Source organism: Balaenoptera musculus, chromosome 21, assembly GCF_009873245.2.
Source record: "Balaenoptera musculus isolate JJ_BM4_2016_0621 chromosome 21, mBalMus1.pri.v3, whole genome shotgun sequence".
NCBI lineage: Eukaryota > Metazoa > Chordata > Mammalia > Artiodactyla > Balaenopteridae > Balaenoptera > Balaenoptera musculus.
Window position 1 is genome coordinate 19,122,322 of NC_045805.1, and position 23,339 is coordinate 19,145,660.

The window sequence follows — 23,339 nt, forward strand, 5'->3', positions numbered from 1 at the left end:
TTTTTAAATTAATTTTTATTAGAGTATAGTTGATTTACAGTGTTGTATTGGTTTCTGCTGTATAGCAAAGTGAACTAGTTATACATATACATATATCCACTCTTTTTTAGATTCTATTCCCATATAGGTCATTACAGAGTACTGAGTAGAGTTCCCTGTGCTATACAGTAAGTTATTATTAGTTATCTATTTTGTATATAATAGTGTGTATATGTCAATCCCAATCTTGAAATTTATACCCCCCTTCCCCCTTGGTAACCACAACTTTGTTTTCCACGTCTGTGACTCTATTTCTGTTTTGTAAATAGGTTCATTTGTACCATTTTTTAAGATTCCACATATAAGCGATATCACTTATATGATCTTTGTCTTTCTCTCTCTGACTTACTTCACTCAGTATGACAATCTCTAGGTCAATCCATGTCACTGCAAATGGCATTATTTCGTTCTTTTTTATGGCTGACTAATATTTTATTGTATATATATACCACATCTTCTTTATCCATTCCTCTGTCGATGGACATTTAGGTTGCTTCCATGTCCTGGCTATTGTAAATAGTGCTGCAATGAACATCGGGGTACATGTATCTTTTCGAATTATGGTTTTCTCTGGATATATGCCCAGGAGTGGGATTGCCAGATCATATGGTAGCTCTATTTTTAGTTTTTAAAGGAACCTCCATACTGTTCTCCATAGTGGCTGTACAAATTTACATTCCTACCAACAGTGTAGGAGTGTTCCCTCTTCTCCACACCCTCTCCAGCATTTATTGTTTGTAGATTTTTTAATGATGGCCATTCTGACTGGTGTGAGGTGATACCTCATTATAGTTTTGATTTGCATTTCTCTAATAATTAGCAATGTTGAGCATCTTTTCATGTGCCTCTTGGCCGTCTGTATGTCCTCTTTGGAGAAATGTTTATTTAGATCTTCCACCCATTTTTTGATTGGGTTGTTTGTTTTTTTGATATTGAGCTGCATGAGCTGTTTGTATATTTTGGAGATTAATCCCTTGTCGGTCACTTCGTTTGCAAATATTTTCTCCCATTCTGTGGGTTTTCTTTTCATTTTGTTTATGGATGCCTTTGCTGTGCAAAAGCTTTTAAGTTTAATTAGGTCCCATTTGTTTATTTTTGTTTTTATTTTCATTACTCTAGGAGATAGATCAGCAAAGATCTATCACATCTTGCTGTGATTTATGTCAGAGAGTGTTCTCCCTGTGATTTTCTCTAAGAGTTTTATAGTATCTAGTCTTACATTTAGGTCTTTAATCCATTTTGAGTTAATTTTTGCGTATGGTGTTAGAGAATGTTCTAATTTCATTCTTATTTCCTCTTTTATGTATGTGTCAGGACCAGCATAACTCCCTGATCGTATTAGGGCAGGCCCCTTTGAAGATCAGGTGGGTTGGGCGGGACACCCTGTGCTACCATCTCACTAAAAGGACCTTCACCTCTGGACAAGTCACAGCACAACTGATTCCAAGATCCCTTTGTGGCTCCTCCAAACAACCTTGGTTCCCGAGTGGTGCCCGGCTTCCGCATGCCTTCCTCTCCTGGTCCTTGGTACTGTTTGGGTCTCTGCTCCCCTGCTCATACCTCTCCCCACTCCAGCACCCCACCATCACCACCGTCCTGAGCTGGGATGCCTCCCATGTACTGACTGGCGGGCTGTTCCTACCTTCCTCCGAGCCAGGCCAGGAGACCTCTGCCACCCACTCACCTAGTGTCTCCTGAACCCATCGGGTTCCAGGAGAAATCTCATGGATACTGATTATATGTGCATTCTTTACCCTCAAAAATACCAGTCTCAACCAGAGATAGGGATGCCATAAAAGAATCCATTTGTTCATTCAGCATATGTTTACTGTGTACCTCCTGGAGCTGGACTTAACAGCTAATAAGATAGCTGTTGTCCCTGGACTTCCTGAACTAATTGTCCCAGAAAGACGTAGACATGGAAACAGGCAGTTATATAATAGAGCAGAGGTATATGGGGGGAAGGAACAGGGCTCCGTAGGTGTTCAGAGCAGGTCAAGATTTTTAAATTCCTTAGAATTTTAAAAAAGGTAAATTGACTTTGATTTGCTTAGTTTACATTCATGTCTTCTTATTCTCCAATTTATGGCATATTTTTTTTCAAGTTTTATAGTGAGGTCAAGTGGAGCTGGGGCAGTTCATTCAACATTTTTGAATCAAAGACCAAAACTTGTTTCCTTAAAATACCTAGCTGTTTCAAGCAAGAATATTTTGATCATAAAAAAAAAAAAAAATGCTGAAAAAAAATGCTGAAATTGTTTTAGTCTAAAAAGCTCTTTTCACCAGCCTGCTGCATAAAAGCACATGTAAAAAACAAAGTTCCTAAGTGTGCTAGTTATGTTATTGAATAAAAACTGTAAAAAAAATTTTTTTGTAAAACACAACTCATTGTACTTTATGCTTTAAATATCCAGTATAGATCCTGGAGAAAAAGAAATATTTCAGTAGAACTGGAGATTCTTCACCTACTGGAGTAGGTGAAGAAAGGGCTGACAGTGAGAAAGGAGAAAATGTAAGAAAAGGCAAACTAAAAAAAGGAAAAATGTGGGATTCCATGTTAGTTTTGAATGTCTCTCTATTAATCAACAGATTGAATTTTCTCAACTCTCCTTTCCTTCAAGGTTTAACACATAGTCCCAGGATTGACAACATTAAGATTCTAGCAGAATTCTCAGTAGTGTCCCTATATGTGTCTCCCCACTTCCATTCATTCCCCAGTGAAATGGGCATCGTAATGCCTACCTCACTGGATTGTTGTGAGGGTCACATAAGATATTGTGTGTACGCAGATGCTCTGTAATACTATAAAGTGCTTTACACTCATAAGGCATAGTTCTCAGTGGTCGTGGTCTCTCTGAACCGGAGCTGCTCTTCCTCGCTGGTATAATGCAGACATTTAAAATCTGTAATCAGGACAGGAGTGAGAGCCAAATGAAAATGCAAGAAGCTAAATAAATGCCATGGACAAAAAGAGGCGCTGGAGAATCAGATAAGATTTTACATTAGATAGAGCAACGCAAGTGTGACCAGATCACACATCAATGAGTTTGAGCCGAGCAAAAGAGCATAAGTTATAAATAAAAGGAGTGACTGAACAGAGTGCACGCCAGAGGCCAGAAGCTGTCAACAGAGGTCAGAACAAAATGTCAGGCTAATAAAACAGGAGTTCCAGGCTCTGAGGAACAAAGTCTGAGCCCAAGACACTGCTGATGAAAAAGCTCCGAGAAGTGTTGAAACAAATTAGAGTTGTCAGTGGTACTCTGGGTCTGTGCCGGCTTGACACCAAAGTCTCCAGGAAAAAAAGGGGCAGAGAGGTATCAGATCATCCTCAGTAGTAGCAAGCTGGCAACGATGATGAGCCAGTTAAAGCAAACATCTGGAGATGAGTTGGATCTCTTTGCCTGTGGTTTAATTGGATAGGACTTCCTACCCCATTCTGTACCGGGGGGCAGGCAGCACCTGGGAGCCCTCTTCTTCTCCAGCAGTACTTGGTCCACACTTGCCACTGATGGCCCTGATCCCAGCGACCCTGGGAGACAATGTCAGGGGATTCGGTTCACCAGTTATCTGGCACCCCAGACTGCAAAGGAATTCTTAAGTGTGTCAAATACGAACCTGAACTTTCCAAATTAGGGGAGAAAGGCTTTTTTCTTTAGACAAAAGTAGAGGCTGAAATGCCCTGTTCAAATGCACAAATTACACCAAATTTAATAACTTATAATAAAGAGAAAACAAGTCTGCACCAAGTTCTAAAGCTTGTCCTAATAGTTTGCTGTGTTCTCACCCTAACTTGAGAGTGTATGTGTTTCAAGCAAACAGAATTCCGGCCATACAATGAAACACTTTGTGTGAGGTTCTGTCCTCAACATACCAATTACTAATGTGTCATTTGTTAGTGTTTTCTACTGTGCTTTTAACCCAATAAGACTGTAATTAGGATGTGAATTTAGAGTAAATGTCTTATTTTGAAACTCATACAATGATATGAAATAGCTGTATGTCTTTCATTTGATTTCTGCTGAGGACTCAGCACAACCTTTAATGAATTCTGGTCTTTCTCCAAGCATTCAGTTGACCAAAGGAAAGGCTTCTCTTCCAACCATGAAATAAGTATAATAATGAGCTTTTAGAAAATATTTACTCTCCAACGCAGGGGCTTTAATGTGTTATCTCATCTGATCTTCAGAAGAGCCTTTGAGGTAAGTCCTATCATCATTCCCATTTTATAGATTAGAAACTGAAGCTTACCACTAAGTGTTAGAACAGAATCACAAAGCCTGGTGTATTGATCTCCAAAGTCCCTATTTGTAACTGTGACTCCATTCAACACTCCCACAACTAGCTTTATATATTTTTTATATATAAATATCACAAGTATGTCATACGGAAGGTGTGGAGAGAGGAAGAAGGAAGGGAGAGGAAGAGATTTATAAAGAGCAATTTGGTTTTCTAGAATGGGCCTAATCATTGAAAGACCTTAAGATAAGAGTTCTTACAATATGAACTCCATTAGGTCAAATTCCCAAAAAACATTCTCAATTAATCTCTGTTAGTTTATGTTTCTTCCTTCATATCCCATTCCAGCCATTGCCTCCAGTCTCTTCCCCCAAGTATATTAACTCAGAAACATAGTCTTCCTAGAATGCTTACCTAGCCTCCATTGTTGTATTGAGTATTACTCATATGCACAAGGGCAAGAAGCTACCCGCTAATATTCTGTCTTTATTTCCGTAACTGGCTCAATTTGAACATTTTTTTTTTCAATATAATGTGGTTGCTTTGATGTCCTCTTGTTTTATTGTGTCTCTCGTTTAACCTCTCACTGTCCTTTTCTCAGTAGCCCAGCTGGGCTTCAGCAGAGCAGAGTGTACCTGAGCAGTGATGTCTCCAGCTGACTTAGATAAATGCTGCTCATTCTTGACAGTTACGTGGTGTTTCAAGCTTTATATGATTCCATAAATGGGCGCTAAAAACGTATAGTATTCCATTAACACAATACATGTGTTTCTTTGTAGTATGTATAACTAATATGTCTTGTAAATTGAAATAGAAATTTAAATCAGTAGTGAATCCAGTGGTTAGCACTGGTCCTGTTTAGGAGTTATCCCAGCTGACTTACAGCCTGACTCTCACCAGAGCTAATGAGAAGGAAGAAAAAAGAACACATCAATACGGTTCCAGCCAGGTCTTCTGCATTAGCAAAATTTGAAATTCCTCCAGTTATGTGCTGGAGTTCAGATGGAGTAGAGAGACCCAACATGCCACTTTCCCATGCCTCCACGACCTCGGAGGACCAAATGGCTTTCTTCTTCAGAGAACCAGGTCCTGGCTTCCTGTTCTGCAGTAAATGTAGTCACGCTAATACAGAATTGTTTCTTTTGTTCCAATTCAAGCACTTACCGAATATAGGTTATAGGTTCTAGCCTTTTTTTTGGCCGCACCAGGAGACTTGTGGGATCTTAGTTCCCTGACCAGGGATTGAACCCAGGCCCTCGGCAGTGAGAGCACGGAGTCCTAACCACTGGACCACCAAAGAATTCCCAGTTCACAACCTATCATTTGCTCCCTTAACCTGGCTTCTCTGGCCATGCATTGCCCTACAATGTGAATCTCAAGACGAGATTCCCTAGAACAGCACAGTTACTTGCTTGCACATGAAGTGTCCCAGAAATATCTCCCACTGTGGCTTAACCTAGATCCTGACCCTTTCCTGGGGTACTACAGTTATTCTTATCCCCTGCTTCACCTGAATTGTCACTCATATCCTGCTTAATCCACTGCGAAGTAAGAACTTTAAAGTTATAATAGATTTACTCAATATCATCTGAGGTTTAGTACAGTTTATTTTGACACAACACATTCTCAGTCTTTTATTCAGTCACTGAACTGTGGGTGTTCAGTGTCATCATGGTTAACTTTGCTAAGCCACTAATTTCCAATGTAACCAAATGTCTACTACCCAGCTATTCTGCAGTCTTCACATCTTGGGGGTCAGTTCTTTAATATTGAAATAAAATTGTTTGAGCACCAACCTCACATTCTAAGGCAATTCCAGTGCCTCTTGTCTGAAGTAGATTGACGAAAATACGGAAAAATTATATTCCCCATGTCTCCTCATTCAAATCCCTGCCACGGCTGTGATAGTGGGTTTAATAGGGTTTCTAGAAATTCATGTGCTCCTGAAACCTCAGGATGCGACCTTATTTGGAAGTAGGGTCTTTGCAGGTGTAGTTAGGCTAAGATGAGGTCATGTTGGATTCAAGTGGGCCCTAAGGCTAACAACTGACATTTTTATAAGAAGAAGAGGCCACAGAGACACGGTGAAAACCTGGAGACAGAGGCAGGGATTAGAGTGATTCGGTTACAAGCCAAAGAACACTGAGACTGGCCAGAGTCATGAGAACCTAAGACAAGGCAAGGAAGGATTTCTCCCCAGAGCCTTCAAAGAGAAAACAGCCCTGTGGACATCTTGATTTCAGACTTCTGACCTCCAGAACTGTGAGAATAAATTTCTGTTGTTTTAAGCTGCACAAATTGTGACCATTTAATATCGTAGCCCTAGGAAACTCACATGCCTATGCATCTGTGGTCGCTCCGTTCCCCCCACGTCACTCATTCCAGCAGTGAGCGCCACACCTCGCCCTTCGTTTGAGGATGTTCCCTAGCTCCACCTGGGGTCTAAGAGAATTTTACTGAAGACTGATTCATAACAGGAAAATGTGAGCAGAAGAGTCTACAACTTTCAAGTTGAACCTTAGACTTTACTGTGTCGAAATTCCTGGCTAGATTAGACTCCAAATTTTCCTCACTGGCCGCTCTCCGCAGTCTCTCCCCTGCCATCAAAATACCTTGCATACCCCTGCTCCACTGAAATCTTCTCCCTCTGGTTTCTCCTCTTTACCCTGTTTGGGGACTTCCAAAATACTTGTTTTCTTTGACTTCTGGAGTAAGATTCAAAATCTGTTAAATTATTTTTCCAAGAAATTCAACCTATTTCTCCAAACATCTGATATCCAGTGTAAAAAAATAATAATAATAATCAGTCAATCTAAGAAAGAAATGGAAAATTTTATTCGGGCCAAATTTGAGGATTATAACTCAGCAAGAGCATCTCAGGTCTGAGAACTGTTCCGCCCATTAGAAGTCAAGGCACAGTTATATAAGTTTTTTGAGACAGAGGGCTGTACATCAAATGATGTATTATTGACAGTTTACATGATCCAGATCTAAGGGTCATCGTGGTAAGTCATGTGATCCCGTACAAGATCAAGAAGGAATGTTATCTTTGAAGGAGTCGTCTTGCTAATGCTAGGAGAATGTTGTTCTTTATGGTTGAGCAGGTATTTCTGCTGATGGGGGAGGTCTGGTCGATGCATAAGGCAGATACACGATGCACAGTAGAAGGGAGAGTGGAATCCAAAGGGCAGAGAAAATTTTTTATGTTTAAATTTTTCTTGTCTTGCCATAAAATGAGTTTTATTTCACACCAGGATGTGCCTTTCATAGCTAAATACCTCATTAAGCTAATTATCTTAAATTAAAAAATCAGTTCCCTTTCTAGAGGAATTTTGCCATATTGCAAGGACTTCTGGGTCAACTTGCAACCAGACTTTTTAAAAAAAATTTTTGTTACATTTGAAACTCAAATATAATAATTACTATTGAGTAATAAATTTAACCCTAAATCCTAATTCCAATAAATGATACAAAACAAAGAAAGCATGACCATGAGGTAAACAATGTGATAATAATTGAAATGAAGTGGCTACACTCCTCAAAAGTCATTTTACATTTTAACCTCAGTTCTTTACTTCCACTCAAGTAGCAGTGATAGACACAATGCAAAGACACCCCATAATCCACATTCTTCCTGACTTCGCTTTTCAAATTAAAATTTTGTCTACTAGAGCTTGTTGCAGGAAAGAAAGTGGGGCACGAGAGGATGGTCACGTCCCAGGTCTCGCGTGAGTCGCTGGGACCGCCACCAAGTGTGGGTTCTTGGCTTTGCGCAGGAAAGAATGCAAGAGTGAGCCAGAGTAAAGTAAAAGAAGTTTTATTCAGGGAGATACACACTTCATAGACAGTGTATGGGGCATCTCAGAAGGCAAGAGTCCCCAAAATATGGGTGGTTAGTTTTTATAGGCTGGACAATTTCATAGGCTAATGAGTGGGAGGATTATTCCAACTGTTTTGGGGACGGAGTGGAGATTTCCAGGAATTGGGTCATCACCTACTTTTTGGCCTTTTATGGTTGGCCTCAGAACCGTCATGGTGCCTGTGGGTATGTCATTTAGTATGCTGATGTATTACAGTGAGTGTATAATGAGGCTCAAGGTCTAGTAGTCAACTTGTCTGCCATCTTGGACCTAGTTGTTCTAACCAGTTTGTTTTGTCTTCAATGGCTATGTCATTCTTTTAAAGGTTGTGCCCTGACCTCTTCCTGTCTCAAGCATAGTAGATTCATAATATTTTTTCCTAACTTTCAAGAAAAGACTTGTATATGAAGCACTTTTATAATTTATTTTGGACCCATAGATGGCTCCATCAGTGTCCCTGTGAACATGGGACTTTAAATAAAATAGGTTTCTTCTTTAAATAAAATAGATTTCAAATAGAAAGAAAAGAAGGAAGAACATTTACAACAAATAGCTAATACATAGTCATGTACACACCACCCGCATTTTAGAGGTGTTGTCCTTTTACCATACAGACTACACATATTTCTCTTTTAAGAAATATCATGTTAACTAGCACAGATGAAGCCCCATTTATGCCTGCCTCCCTTGCTTTTCCAGGTTGAACTTCTATCATGGAGTTTACATGTTTCTTTCTATTCATGTTTTTATATATTTACTGCATATGTATGTTTACATAAATGATAGATGGTATTTTCTGTGTTTTATATAAATGACATTATACTATATCTCTCATTCTGAGCTTGTGCTTTCCCTCAATTTTATGAATTTCAGCTTAACTTGAATCATAGACCCTTTAAAACAGTAAGGACATTAGTGACTATCTGGCCACCACTTATTTTAATTAAATTAATCTTAGTTTTAAAAATAATATAATTTCAGAAAATAAGAAAAAGATTTTATATTCAATTTCTGTCCCCTGTACAAAATCACTGTCAGTATGCTTGGATACTTCCTTCTAATCTTTTTATATATCAATTTTTTTTTGCACATTAAAATGAAACATTAATGTTAATATAGTCACTTAAATTTTATATTATCATTTTTCTCTATTTTCTATATGATTCTTTTGACAGGAATGTTTAATGAGTCTAAAACTACCCATCTAATGTATACTATAATTAATTTAGCTATTCCTCTATTCAGAGATATTTAATATATGTTTTACTTCCTCCTTTAAAAATAAGCCTTCAATAAACAAAACAAAACTACTGAACTTGTTAACTTTCACTATATTTGAAGCTATTTTCTCAGATTAGATTAGAAAACCTTTGTAAATTATCTACTCTTATTTATTTTTTGTCTGGTATCTTATAAAAATATGAATGAGCTATTTGTGTAATAAATATTTTATATATTTTAATTTTACACACAGACTTTTAAAAATATATAGAAATTATCAGTACTCTACACTTTCCTCCAAATCTAGGGAATAAGAATAGTAAGATTGCCTTTAGAAAGTTAAACTGCAGTGAATCAGAGCAGAGATATGTCAAACCACCTAACCTGATGGAATATATTAACATATATAAAGAAAAATGTGTTAAGCAAAGAGCACTGGCCAAACCCAGAGGCAAAATCTCATAGCTATGTCTCATTGTAAATTAATAAATTAATTAAATGAATAACTCACTGATTGTGATTTGACTTCTTGTGCAGATTGCGCAAAGAGAGAAAATGGCCTTGTCAAGTAGTTAAAGGTATTCCCGTTTTTGAGGCAATTACATTTCTGGTTGTAAATTGAATTGACATTTAGTCCTGAGAGTCTGTTTAGCATTAGTCTGCCACTAAGAGATAAATCCTCTAAACCTACAAAAATTGGGTTTTGGAATATGTGAGGTTCTGATCAGACCCTGCCACCAGACTGGTCCACCTTGGTGACTTCTGTAAAAATAAACATTTGGGAGTGGCACTAGTTACTATTACATGACTCTAATGTTTTAAAACTACACAATCTATTCCTGGATTATTATTTCCTATTTTCTTAGGCATTTACAGTGAATGATTGGGTCACCCAGGTATTTTACTTAGTAATTGGAAGTTTGAATACTGCAATAGCAAATTATTTTCCTTTTTAAAAATGTTTTTAATGTTTGTAACTCATGTTTATTAAGTGAGGAAGGGCTTATGCACCTGGACATTATTACATTAATTCAGTATTTAGCACTGAATTATACTTTGGACGAATCAAGAAAATAATTATAATTGTAATACTACATGTTAATACATGTTTGCTTTTCATGTTTCTGAGTGGCTCAGTCAGGCTTGTAGGAAATTGTTTATTTGTCTTTTTTTTACATGTTGTTGGATTACTGTTCCAACAAAATTTACTCAAATTAGAAAACAAAAGTTACTATTTCTTTAGTTAACTGAGTTCTGAAAACCCATACACTAAAACTCCATTTTCACATTACAGAGATATTTCTGTTGTAACAATTACATCTTGCTTTTTTATATTATGGTGTTCTTCAAACTCATATTTGAAAAGATATATTTAAATAGAACTGTGTTTATTCATTGGCTTTTCTAATTATTAGAGGATATTTTTATTTTATTTAGCACTAAGTAAATTTTAAAAATTATTTTCTGTCTTTGCCTTTTTCTGTTCTTCAGCCAAATAATTTTTTAACAAATACTTACTAGAATAGTTCAGGCTGTTTAAAGAAATTTTCTAACTCTAAGTGAAATTTTTTGTGATACTACTTACACACTTTATCTGTTCTTAGGTTCAAAATGTGTATGTTGGTTTTAAAAATGGGAAAGAGACATTTCATGTTTATGTAAATCACTGCACATGATCAAAGTTTTATAAAAGTTTACTGTATATATGGCAATTTTGATTACTTAGGCATTGCAGAACAAAATTACTTTGTTGTAAACATGGTATATTTCTTCCCAAAGTTTACTGCTTTAGCGATTTCACAAAATAAACGAAAGTTGTCTGATTTCTATCTCATCCTTTTTCAAAACAAGAAAAACACTTTGGGACAAAATCCAGGGGGCTTATATCAAGGAATATCTTTGCTATTTCAAAATTGATTTTGTCATTATAGTTACCTTGTTTTTCTTGGTAAAGAACAGGATGTTTGGTCTATTTTTATGTTTATGATATTATCAAATATCTTCTCCTCAACCTCCTGTATCACTGAAAGTCACTGGATGTATGTTCCAGTTTGTGTGTTAGTGTGTCAAGAAAGCAATCACTTTGTTAAAATTTTTAAAAATAGTATGTAAAATCTCTATAACATTCACAGACTTGTAGCTGTAAAATTTTAAAGTCACTGGAACAAAATCATTGCAGTGTTTTCATAGATGTAACTTATAAAAAAGAAAGAGTAGATTTACTCTTCAGATCTGACCAATAGGTACAATGTTTGCAATTAAACTCTTTACCAATAGGTGGTGCTAGAAAGTTTAATATTTATTCCAATAATTGAACTTGCTGGAAAAATGTGCTCAATGCTTTCTTTTTTTTTAAAGCAAAAAGCAATATGTACATATATGTAAAATTAAGCCCTGCTTGTTTCTGTGACAGCACCATCTAAGACAGTTCGACTGGTTGGTGGTAGTGGCCCTCACGAAGGCAGAGTGGAAATTTTCCATGATGGCCAGTGGGGTACAGTTTGTGACGACCGCTGGGAACTGCGTGGAGGACAGGTCATCTGTAGGAGTTTGGGATACCAAGGTGCTCGAAATGTGCATAAGGGAGCTTATTTTGGACAAGGTAATTTTTTTGTTTTTTTTAATGAAATGTAGGCATTCTCCAGTATGTACAATCAAGTAGAGACAGGAACATATAGAATAAGAAGCAGGATTCTTTTTTTAAGGCCTTTCCTAGAAAGTAGAAATGAAAAGATAGAGATTTAAAAAAAAGAAAAAGATGCTCTCAGACAACATTTAATGTCTAAATTTCATTTAGACTCAATCAGTTAGTTGGACAATAGAGGAAAATATGGAAAATTACTGGTAAAGCAGAACAACAGGAACCAGTGAATTATATAGACAAGGCATGACTTCCTGGGAAAGTCATTTACATATCTGGGTCTTGTGGACAGCTGGGCAATTCCACGTGCTCCCTCATTCTCTCTTCTGCGGAACTGGAGGGTGGGTGGCTGGTACCAGCTTCTGCATTTACTTCCCAAACCTTAGTCCATGATGGAGCACCTGTATTCTGAAAGGACAGTGAAAAACCATGAAAGAGAAAGAGACGATTTTACGGGTTCTCTATGCCTACTAATTGTGACTTCTCCTTTAAGGAACTTGATGAGAAATAAGGGAAGAGAAAGGTTACTTTCCCCTCTATTTGAGGTCGAACTGAATAATTTTTTTGGTGCATGTATATCTGTGTATTTTCATCTGGATGACTCAGTAACTTGTTCTATGAATGTATTGAAAGAGCTAGGAAGAAAATTTGCTGGAGACAAAATGAGTGTTTACCCATGATATTTTTATTACCTCATTTTATTTTTCTAAATTGGCACCTAATAATAGGTTTTATGTATAATTAAACATATATAAGTGCTTCAATTCTGAAGGACAGATTAGAAAAAAGTAGCCATATATAGGTAAACTAGAATTTTAAAATCAGCATTTCCTCTTTATTTATTCTACTGTCCATATGTGATAGATAATTGGTATCTCTGAAGTTGATGTTGACCAAAAAAAAAAAAAGATTTGACCATCTTGATTTTGTGTTATTCTTCTAGATAGATATGGGCAATAGGAAATTGTATGCAAAATAATAGAGATAAAATAGCAGTATTACCAGATAATCTTGTGTATGATGATAAAATAGTAGAGTATGTCAAATTATCATGTCAAAAGACTAAACAAGATAAGATAGGCTTCTTAAATTCATAAAGCATATTGTTAAGTACTATTATGCTACAGTTTATTGAGTAATAACTATGTGTCAGGCATTGTGCTAAACACGTAAATAGTATTAATAAAAGATCACAATATCCTTTATTCCTTTATGAAAAGAATTCATTTTATCAATTTTTTTAAAATTTATTTGTTTATTTATTTTTTATTATTATTTTTTTAGCTGTGTTGGGTCTTTGTTTCTGTGCGAGGGCTCTCTCCCGCTGCGGCAAGTGGGGGCCACTCCCCATCGCGGTGCGCGGGCCTCTCACCATCGCGGCCCCTCTCGTTGCGGAGCACAGGCTCCAGACGCACAGGCCCAGCAATTGTGGCTCACGTGCCCAGCCGCTCCGCGGCACGTGGGATCCTCCCAGACCAGGGCTCGAACCCGTGTCCCCTGCATTGGCAGGCAGACTCTCAACCACTGCGCCACCAGGGAAGCCCCATTTTATCAAATTTAAGAGATGAATTTTAGCAGGGATCCAGGTTCTCAAGTCTTTAGAGACCAGAAACGTGATTTAATTTCATAAAGAGGCTAAGCACAGACGGAAGAGAGTGGTGGTGTTGAAAGTTTCTGCACCCAGGTTCAAGCTCCCAGCTGTCAGGTTTTTTTTGTTTTGTTTTGTTTTGGTTTTTTTTTTTTTTTTATGGCTGTGTTGGGTCTTCGTTTCTGTGCCAGGGCTTTCTCTAGTTGCGGCAAGTGGGGGCCACTCTTCATCGTGGTGCATGGGCCTCTCACTATCGCGGCCTCTCTTGTTGCGGAGCACAGGCTCCAGACGCGCAGGCTCAGTAGTTGTGGCTCACGGGCCCAGTTGCTCTGCGGCATGTGGGATCTTCCCAGACCAGGGCTCAAACCCGTGTTCCCTCCATTGGCAGGCAGATTCTCAACCACTGTGCCACCAGGGAAGCCCCCAGCTGTCAGTTTTTAATTTGTACCTTAGAGTTTTTAATAGAAGAAACAAAGGAAATAGAAAATAATCCATAATTTGCCATCATCCAATAGATCTTTGGAATTTCCAAATTTCTACTACACTTTCAGAACTTCTTCCCCATCTTGAAAAGTGTCAGACCAAAATCATCTTTGCACCTGTAAAATTTACCTCCTAAATGAATTGTTTTAAATAGCAATAAGCTGGATTTTTTTTTTTCCCCACAGAAGGGGAAAAGAAAAAAATCCCTAACTCTTAGTCACTAGAAAATCAAATGAATCAGTGAATTGTTTAGGAAGATTAAACTGCCAATCTGAGTTTTCTACAATGTTCTATGAGGAAAGAATCCATTTCTATGGTAACTAAGATCCATAACATGAAAGGCCATTTATTTAAAATATATAATTGTATAAAACATTTCAAATACAATCTGTGGTGGGAAAGTGAATAAGACGTCTTATTCACTTTCCCACCACAGATTGTATTTGAAATGTTTTATACAATTATATATTTTAAATAAATGGCTCTGTTCTTTTTACGAATATGAAGACTTGCCACAGATTTCAAAGCTGTTCTTCCATTGAGGTTCTAAACCTAGATGGTAAACACACAATTGGAGACTATTATCTTAAGATTCCATTAACTTGCAGGCCTCACAAGTAAAATATTCTTTTCCCCACAGCTTTTATTCATTCTTGCTTATACCTCTAGGGATTTCTAATCTAAAGCACTGGTAAGAAAGGAATAAAATACATATTCTGAAACACTGGCCAAAAAAAAAAAGAAAGCTCATTATTTATATAAGAAACAATAGAGTTTAGTCTCATGTGAAATGAGTCATTTGGCTATATGGAGACGATTCTCTCAAGTTTTCTTCGGGTAACTGACTACTTCTCTAAGATGAGCATCCATTTTCAGTGAGGCTTTGTATTTATGGTAGCTGGTGAGCCTATACATTAGACTAGAGATTTATTATAATAAAACAATGAGGTATATCAGAATTTTGTTTTTCCTCTCACATTCTCAAATACCTACCAAAGTGAACTGGAAAGACTAAAAGTTTCATAATATAAACTAAGGAGATAGGAGTTGAAACCTTAGCTCTGATACATCTCAGACTTTCAGTTTTATGAGAATAATAATAACAACCCAGCAGATTTATTTTAATCTGAAATGAGCTGCGTATAGGAAGTGCCCATTACGAAGCCGGACTCATAGCATTGCTCAAGAGTGACAGAGATCACTGGTAGCGGCACTGCCAGCTGTAAAATTACAAGTTTATTTGCCATCCTTGTTGAATGGTAGAAAAGTCAGATCCGTGTTATACTGTAGGGCGATATTCACGGTGTTCCAAGGGTGGTAAAGTTGAATGTGGTTTTTCCCACAGTACACAGGTGTGATTTAAGAAGCGTCCTGTGTAACCTTCTCTCCTAATCTTCCCACTCTGCTCCACACACATCCAGCTCTGTTTTAGCTCTCTGCATAGAGTTCAGTTCCTAAAATATTGAAGAATGATGATGAGAATTTTAAAATAATAAAGCAAGACGAGCTGGGAGAAAGAATAGAACTGAGGTGATTTGTTCTGGAGAAAAAGAATCTAAAAAATAAATTTCATGATCTGCTTCATTGTATATTGTATTTTAAGAAACAGGCTTGCATCGTAAACTGATGTTGGATTAGTCATGGTAAACCGCCTTTTCATGTAAAGCTGTTTCAACTCCTCCTTTTTCCACTCCTCCACCTTAAATTTACAGTTTTACTCAGGAGGAAAAGAAAAAGCAATTTTGAATGCAGAACAGAGACTGGAAAGGAAACTTAGAAATATGAGTGGAGGGGTAGAGAGGAGGAGGAATGCACTGGAGTTTTAATTATGTGTCATTCTCATAGGAAAGTAAGAAGAATCAGATTAATACTATATTTTGCATTACTATCAAAATTGAAACAAGAAGAAAAAAGTTTATCTCCTTTGTATCTGTCCTCCATTAAGGAAAGAATACAATTTTCTGGACACAGTTTCACCTTCTCCTTTTTTTCTTTCTTCTTTCTTCTCATTTTAAAATAGCAAACCTGGCTTACCAGAGATAATCCTTATTAGCTTTAAGAACAATGAGTTTTGCAGTTACAAAGAAAATGATTTATAGGAACAAAGCTTAAAGCACACTCCTTTAAATGCGTTCTTTCATCTGGTTGCACCATTTGCATAAAGTGGAATGTTCTTTCCTTTTCCTGTGTAGACAAAAAGGTTGAATTAAGGAAGCGCTGAGAAGCTTCTGGTGCTTGCCATTGCACGGGGCAGGGAAGGGGGAGCGAGCCTCTTCTCTCCCTATGCAAGCTTTCCAATCTCTCATCCTGGTGGTCTCCCTGTAGCAAACTTGGATGAGCTTTGTCAGATGACAGTGGTAGTCCGGGAATTTGTTCCAGGCATATCTGAGCCTGTCGGCTGATGCAGGAAGTAAGAGCTGCATCTGGAGCAGCTATCTCATCTTCTCCTAAATTTAAAGGAGTTGGTGCTGAAGCTCTAAACTTAAAAGCAGAAACAAAAGACAATTCTAAACATAAATGCTATCTTTTATTCATTACCCCTTTCACATTCCATAATCAATTTTCTGAGTGGGATTTTTTAAAAATTACAAGAATAAACTGAAGGAGATCAAAAATATAACTCTGCATCTCTGAACTATCCATTAGTGATTGGAAGTAAAAACAATCTCAAAGATGAATAAAATATATCAATAGGTCAGAACTCTAATTCTTATGTACTGCTCCCTGCGCACTGAAAGTTTTGAAATGTAAATGTTTAGATGTTGGGTATTATGGAACCTGATATAGAGCCGTTATAATAGGGTTCTTAACAAGTCTGTTCTGTTACTTATAGTATTTACTTTAAAGGCAGTAAATACTAAGTATGGAATAATACTGTTTATCAGGTGTTTACTACATGATCTCACTCAGTACTTACAGTGCCTGTGAGAAACAGATACTACAGCCCCACTTTTCATATAAAATTAAGTAAAGCTGACAGAAGTGGCACAAAACGTGCCCCATTTACATAGCTATTGTGGCAGTCGTGGGGATAGCGCTCAACATCCATCCCTCACCCTGTCTCTCCACTAGGCAGACTGTCCTTCTAAGTTCTTTAACCTTAAGAACTTCATTTCTAAAGAGCTTGCTTCTTCAGAATCTTAGGATCACAGAATTTTAAAGGGAAATGAAATCTTAGAACTCTTTCGACCCCCCACCTCTCTATTCTGCCTATATAATAAAACAGGGAAAATAAGTGGCTTCTCCAGAACCACAAAACTAGAATCCAGAACTATAGTCTAAGTTTACCCATTCTCTATTCTGATTCCCATTTCATTTTTAACATTGATCCAAAACCAAAAACCCAGAATGCTTTTCTCAAAGAAGAAACTGTTGACAAAGCACTTCCCAACTAGAAGTCTTAAAAGTGATATAAATGCATGCCACCCAGCCTTGACTGGATGTAATTAAAATTCATTCAGAGACTTTAACCATTAGTGATTTTTGCTTCCCCACTTATCCATTCAGGAGCTAATCTCAAATCTCATCGTGTCACTGTATATCTGGCTGATGTTTGAAATATAATTACTTTTTTTAATAAAAGCAGTGTTACCAAAGATTAAGGAAACTCAAATCCCTCAAAGAAATATCAATATTTGTCTTTTTAAAAGAGAGAGTAAGAGAAAATGGTATCATCTGTCAAGCATACTCTTAAGCATCACAAACCAAGCTCATATAATTCCAGAAGCCATGGACAACACGGTTATTGTTGTCTGCTTTTGGAAACACAAAATTGGTCAATCTGTCCTCCTTATGCAGCCTTCAAATTGTAAAGGGAATTGTAGATATATAGATGGTTAGGTAGATAGATAAATAGATGATAAACAGGACTAGAGAATAAAAACATTTCTAAAATATATACATCGATTTTGCATAGGTTTCCACTAGTAGAAAGGATAACTCAGAGGCAAAAAATAACAATGACAGCAGCAAGAAAAAATATCCTTGAGTAACAGTTATTACCTAAAGAAATAAAAACAGATCTCTTTTTTAATCTTTGAGGTGCACATGAAGATAAAATTTTATGCATTTTATGCTACCTTGGCATTAATTTTTAATGCATAAAACAATTTGGAAGGAGATGGAACATGAGTATTAAATAATTTTTTTCCTTAGGCTTGATAGTGCCAAATATATTAATATAAAAATAACACAGCAAATCCTTGAAAATTATTTTTATAACTATCTAGGCTTCTTTGTAGTCAATGAATAGCTCTAAGTTTTAAATGTCATCATGTTTTGTTGCTTGGCTCTATTCTCTCTGTTGTTTTGAGAAAGTCATGCATCCTTTCTGAGTCTCAGTTTATTTACCTGTGAAATGGAAATAATTGCCAATATTTTACAAAGTTACTAGAAGTAAATTTTTAAAATTATATGTGAAAAGACCTAGCATGTTCACTGTGTCTGAATCTTTTCCACATAGCATAAGACCAGAGTTACTGAATAATACAATATATTTATCACATCCATATGTTCTTGGTGAGAAAAGCACTGAAATATGAGTTAGGGGTTCTAAATACAAGAATCAGCTTTGCCACTAATTACATATGTTACCTCAGTTGCTGCATCTCTCAGTCCAAGAGAGAATGGATTCTGATTTTTGTTCACTCACATAGGCACTCAAAAGAGATTTGTTAAATGACCAAATCTAATAATGCAGGGGATTGCAGTAAATCTTTGATTAAAGGCACTGACACTAGGCAGACCCAGGGTGGGAATACTGGCTCCATTAGGCATTAGCTATGTGACCTTGGGTGGAGTTACTTTTTCTCTCTGATTTTCACTTTCCTCAACAGTAAAATGACACTATAATAGCATTTATTAACTTTTTAAGGTTGTCTGAGAATTCAGTGAGATAACAACTCAAAAGTACTTTGAATATTTTCTGCCCCATGGTAAATTCTTAAAAAAAGTGGGCTTAAATGTTCATTGTTATTACTACAGCTTTGGTATTCTAATATTCATGATTTCCTCTACTATGGTTTCTAAAAACTTGTGCTCACATGTCAGCACATTGACTGAATAATATCTATCTCGTGCTTCCCCTATGGGGATGCCCTTCTGGATACTTCAGACATTGAGAGGATTCTCACCCTTAATTCTCTTTTCCTGGATTGTAAAAATTCTGCACTGCTGAGACATAAAGCTGGTGACTAGATCTACAAAATGTAGAGTGAAAGCATCACTGTCCCCTGGGTACAGAAGCCATGGAACCATACTGTTCTCATGCTCCCAAACACAACAGAGCCATGGTTTTCACCAAAAGTTTTACTTATGTTTATTTATACAATTTATAAATGTTCATAAATGCAATAAATATAATATATAAATGTCCCACTGTTTTGGTTCCTTTACATGTTAAAATGGAAGTAGTTTTATTATTTGTGCAATTGTTATTATTTGCCTATGTTTTTTTTAATGAAGGTTTTATTTATTTATTTAGCTGTGTTGGGTCTTCATTGCTGTGCACAGGCTTTCTCTAATTGTGGCGAGTGGGGACTGCTCTTCATTGTGGTACACAGGCTTCTCACTGCGGTGGCTTCTCTTGTTGTGGAGCACAGGCTCTAGGCACATGGGCTTCAGTAGTTGTGGCACATGGGCTCAGTAGTTGTGACTCGTGGGCTCTAGAGCACAGAGTCAGTAGGTGTGGCACACAGGCTTAGTTGCTCCACAGCATGTGGGATTTTCCCGGACCAGGGCTCGAACCCATGTCCCCTGCATTGGCAGGCAGATTCTTAACCACTGAGCCACCAGGGAAGTCCTTGCCTATGTTTTTGAATAGCCCTTTGGAGCAACTTCCACAAAGTTCAGATAGACTTTATATATTTAAAATAAACACGCATACACAAACATGCTAATACATACAAACACAAACAGAAAAGAGACCATGATATGCCTAGTAAGAGCAGTTTGGAAACCAAAAAGTATTCCTGGCAAGGTTTCTGACTTTGAGATCATATTCTCCTAATCTTTTCCTTTTTATCTGCCTTAAAATTTCAAGTTGAAAAGTCTTAATACTCTTATAAACATTTCAGAAAACACTTGAGCTGTCCAGGTTACTACTCTTATAATTGGTCAGCCCAGGAAAACCTTTGCTTGTCTAATAGAAACATTGTTTGGATTCTATTGATTTAATTACTATTATATGAAATGAAAAATACAATATTTCCAGTTACCTTGATAATGTAAACCTAAATATGACTTGTCTTGTATTCGGATATTTCTGGTGAAGGTACAAATTATTCAAAAACTAAGTGAATGAACCTATTTATTTTCTATGTGGAAATCAAAATTTCCTAGTTCTAAGGGTAAATAAAAACATGTCTTCACAGAAAATATCTATATAAACATCCTATTAACTGTGCTTTTAGCTTATAGATTTTTTCTTCTTCAATCCAGCTTCCACATTTCTGCCAAACATACAATTCTAAAATATAGTTCTGATGATATTTCTTTTGGTGACTCGCAACATAAAATTCAAAAATGTTTATAGCATGGTCCCAGCTTTCTATCCAACCTTCCCAAAGAGTCCTCCTCCCCTCATTAATATACTTTGTGTTTTAGATGCCAGGAGACCATTAACTGTTCTAATACATCAAGCATTTTCATGCTGCCCCCACTATATGGAATGACTTCTTTTCCATACACGGAAAACCTCCGTTTTTTAAGGTTCAGTCAAATGTTATCCACATTGTGATTATAAAATTTCCAATATCTTGGAAATTTATTCATATATTATAGGCACATACTGCTATACAATTATGCACATTATTAACCATGCACATGTTGTTAATTTTTATTTCTTGAACTGACATAATATTTGAAAAATCAGTTAAGAATAATGTAATTATATGTGCCATTATTTATGCCTCTGTGAAAAACAAGTCTTCATTTAACTTTTAGAACTACACAAAGGTATGTTTCTAAGTCTTGAAGACGTTTCTAAATATGCTTTATATAGCTCTGTGACTGAAAGAGAACCTTTTAACATCATATTGATTCAAATGGAAAAAATGCATTGTTGATTATGCTTACAGTATTAAGATATTTATTTACCATCCACCAGTTTTGCAAAGGTGTTTATTGAAATTTTGCTGCTAAATCATCAGTTTCTTGACAACATGAAATAAATGTTCTTGAAAATTCATTAGGAGGTTTGCAATATTATATGTTTAACAAAACCCAATGAAATCATTCATTTAGAAGTTTTTCAAAGGTTCTGCTCCCAAATGTCTTAAGTATAGAAGAACGAACTTTTTTTTTTTTTTAAAAGAACGAACTTTTATAGTGATACACTTAAAAAATCTTTAGAGAATATCAGAAAAACATTTCCAAATATTCGTTTTAAAGTTATCTTTTCCTGCCATGAATTCCTTTCAAAAAAACAGTTGTTTTCTTATTCATTGATAAAATAATGTCCTTATCTTTAAAGTGGCGGTTACGTTCATTTAGCTAATTGTCTTCTAGGTAGCCTATGCTGACAGGCCATTTTTCCTTCTAATGTGTCTGAGGAAGAATTCGGACAAAAAGAATAAGTGTTAGCTGTGCCATTTTCTTGTTGTTTGCTTGTGTTTGCACTTAATAATCTATGGTGTTCTTGCAGGATATTTTATAAGCCCTTTGCTGATCATATTACTCTTGGTTTAATTAAAAATAGATAACATGTCTGGTAAACCAGACACATGCAAACTGAAATACACTGGAACCTAAGAAAAGAACTCCAGGATTGCTTATGTTCTAGATATGCCTTGTACAGATACATATAGATCATTAAATCATTGCATATATCCATTATTATTAAAGTTTATTTCCTTCCTTATTTTTAAAAATAAAACTATTAAATCATTAGAGGAAACCAATAGTTCTTTAATCTGTGATTTCATAGAACTCTTTATGCACCTTTGTTACACCTCTTATTACTTAGTATTTTAGTCGTTTACACAGTGACAGAAAATAAAATTTTCTGGGGCAGGGGATTAATTTTTGAATCTTAATACAGAGCACAGAACTTGTATATGGATAATGATAAACACATTTTTTTTTGTTAAATTGGTGAATAAATTAATGGCTCTGTCCCACTCAAACATAAACACTAAACTATACTTATTAATACAGTTGTATCTGATTTTTGCAGGTACTGGTCCAATATGGCTGAATGAAGTATTTTGTTTTGGGAGAGAATCATCTATTGAAGAGTGTAAAATTAGACAATGGGGTGTGAGAGTCTGTTCACATGCTGAAGATGCCGGGGTCACTTGCAGTACATAATGCATCATATTTTCATTCACATTTATGAAATTGCTGCAAAATGATTTTTATTACTTTGCTTCATTAAAATCAGCTTAATGAATATTTAAGAGATTAAGAATTTTGTCCACAGAAAAGGAATATTTAAAAATCAGTGGATAAACATATAAAATACCTTCAGAATTACTATATGTCTATATCTGAACCATTCTAACTTCTCTAGGTTTTCAAATGGAATTTTGTAATATAATGACTTATGTATTGAATTGAATATATTGAAGTTTAAAACTTCTAGATTACAAATGCCAGTGATAATGGAAACACATCCCAATCACTGGCTACAATTTATATCTTCACAAGATTATAATTTTTGTCTTCTTTGTAATCTATTTAGTTCATTTTAATGTAATTACTTTTTGAATAATGAGAGGGTTGGAAAGTTTTCTTTTGTGCCAAGTTGGCAAAATCTCCAATCCATACACATTTCTAAAGGAAGAATCTTATCCAGCTCTCAAGATCTCTGTGCAATAACTTAGCTGTTAGATAGCAATGTTCATGATATGTTTTGGCCATGATGAAAAACTCATCATGTTTTACATGCTCATATATTGAGATGGTCATTAATAACATGGCTAATAGTATGGTCATTAACAATAACATGTTTATTTGACATGGTCATGTATTGACAGTTTTTTTTTTTTTTTAACTGCACTATAAAGTTAGTTGAAAGCATGACATACGAGAAAAGGCACAGGCCCACCATTGCTATATGTGTCCAGCTAATTAGTGGATCAAAAAATGTCATTTTCAGCATGGAGCTCAGTTTGCTATGCATTTTAAATTAATATGAGTAATTACTTTGTTACAATTCTAGGACACTGTGTTTAAAAGGTAAATATATCTACTTATTCCATTTTAACTAACAGCATGCAATGTCTTGAGTGCAGAAGGAAGCTTCAACAACCCTCCTCTGTAGTCTTTCATG

At 36.1% G+C, this 23,339-nt stretch overlaps 1 protein-coding gene across 9 annotated transcripts in view; it reads left to right on the top strand.

Annotated features, from left to right (window-relative positions):
• Window positions 1-23,029, top strand: part of MSR1 (macrophage scavenger receptor 1) — a 163,635-nt gene extending 140,606 nt beyond the window's left edge. For 7 of the 9 annotated variants that reach the window (XM_036838981.1, XM_036838988.1, XM_036838986.1 and 4 more), the window contains 2 exons: window positions 11,770-11,958; window positions 22,242-22,457. In XM_036838981.1, the coding sequence (XP_036694876.1) occupies window positions 11,770-11,958; window positions 22,242-22,375 (323 nt within the window). In that variant the 3' untranslated portion in view covers window positions 22,376-22,457. Of the gene's footprint in view, window positions 1-1,353; window positions 5,490-11,769; window positions 11,959-22,241 lie in introns of those variants that run through there. The other 2 variants (XM_036838982.1, XM_036838989.1) reach the window with 2 other exon arrangements.
• The last annotated feature ends 310 nt before the right edge of the window (window positions 23,030-23,339 follow it).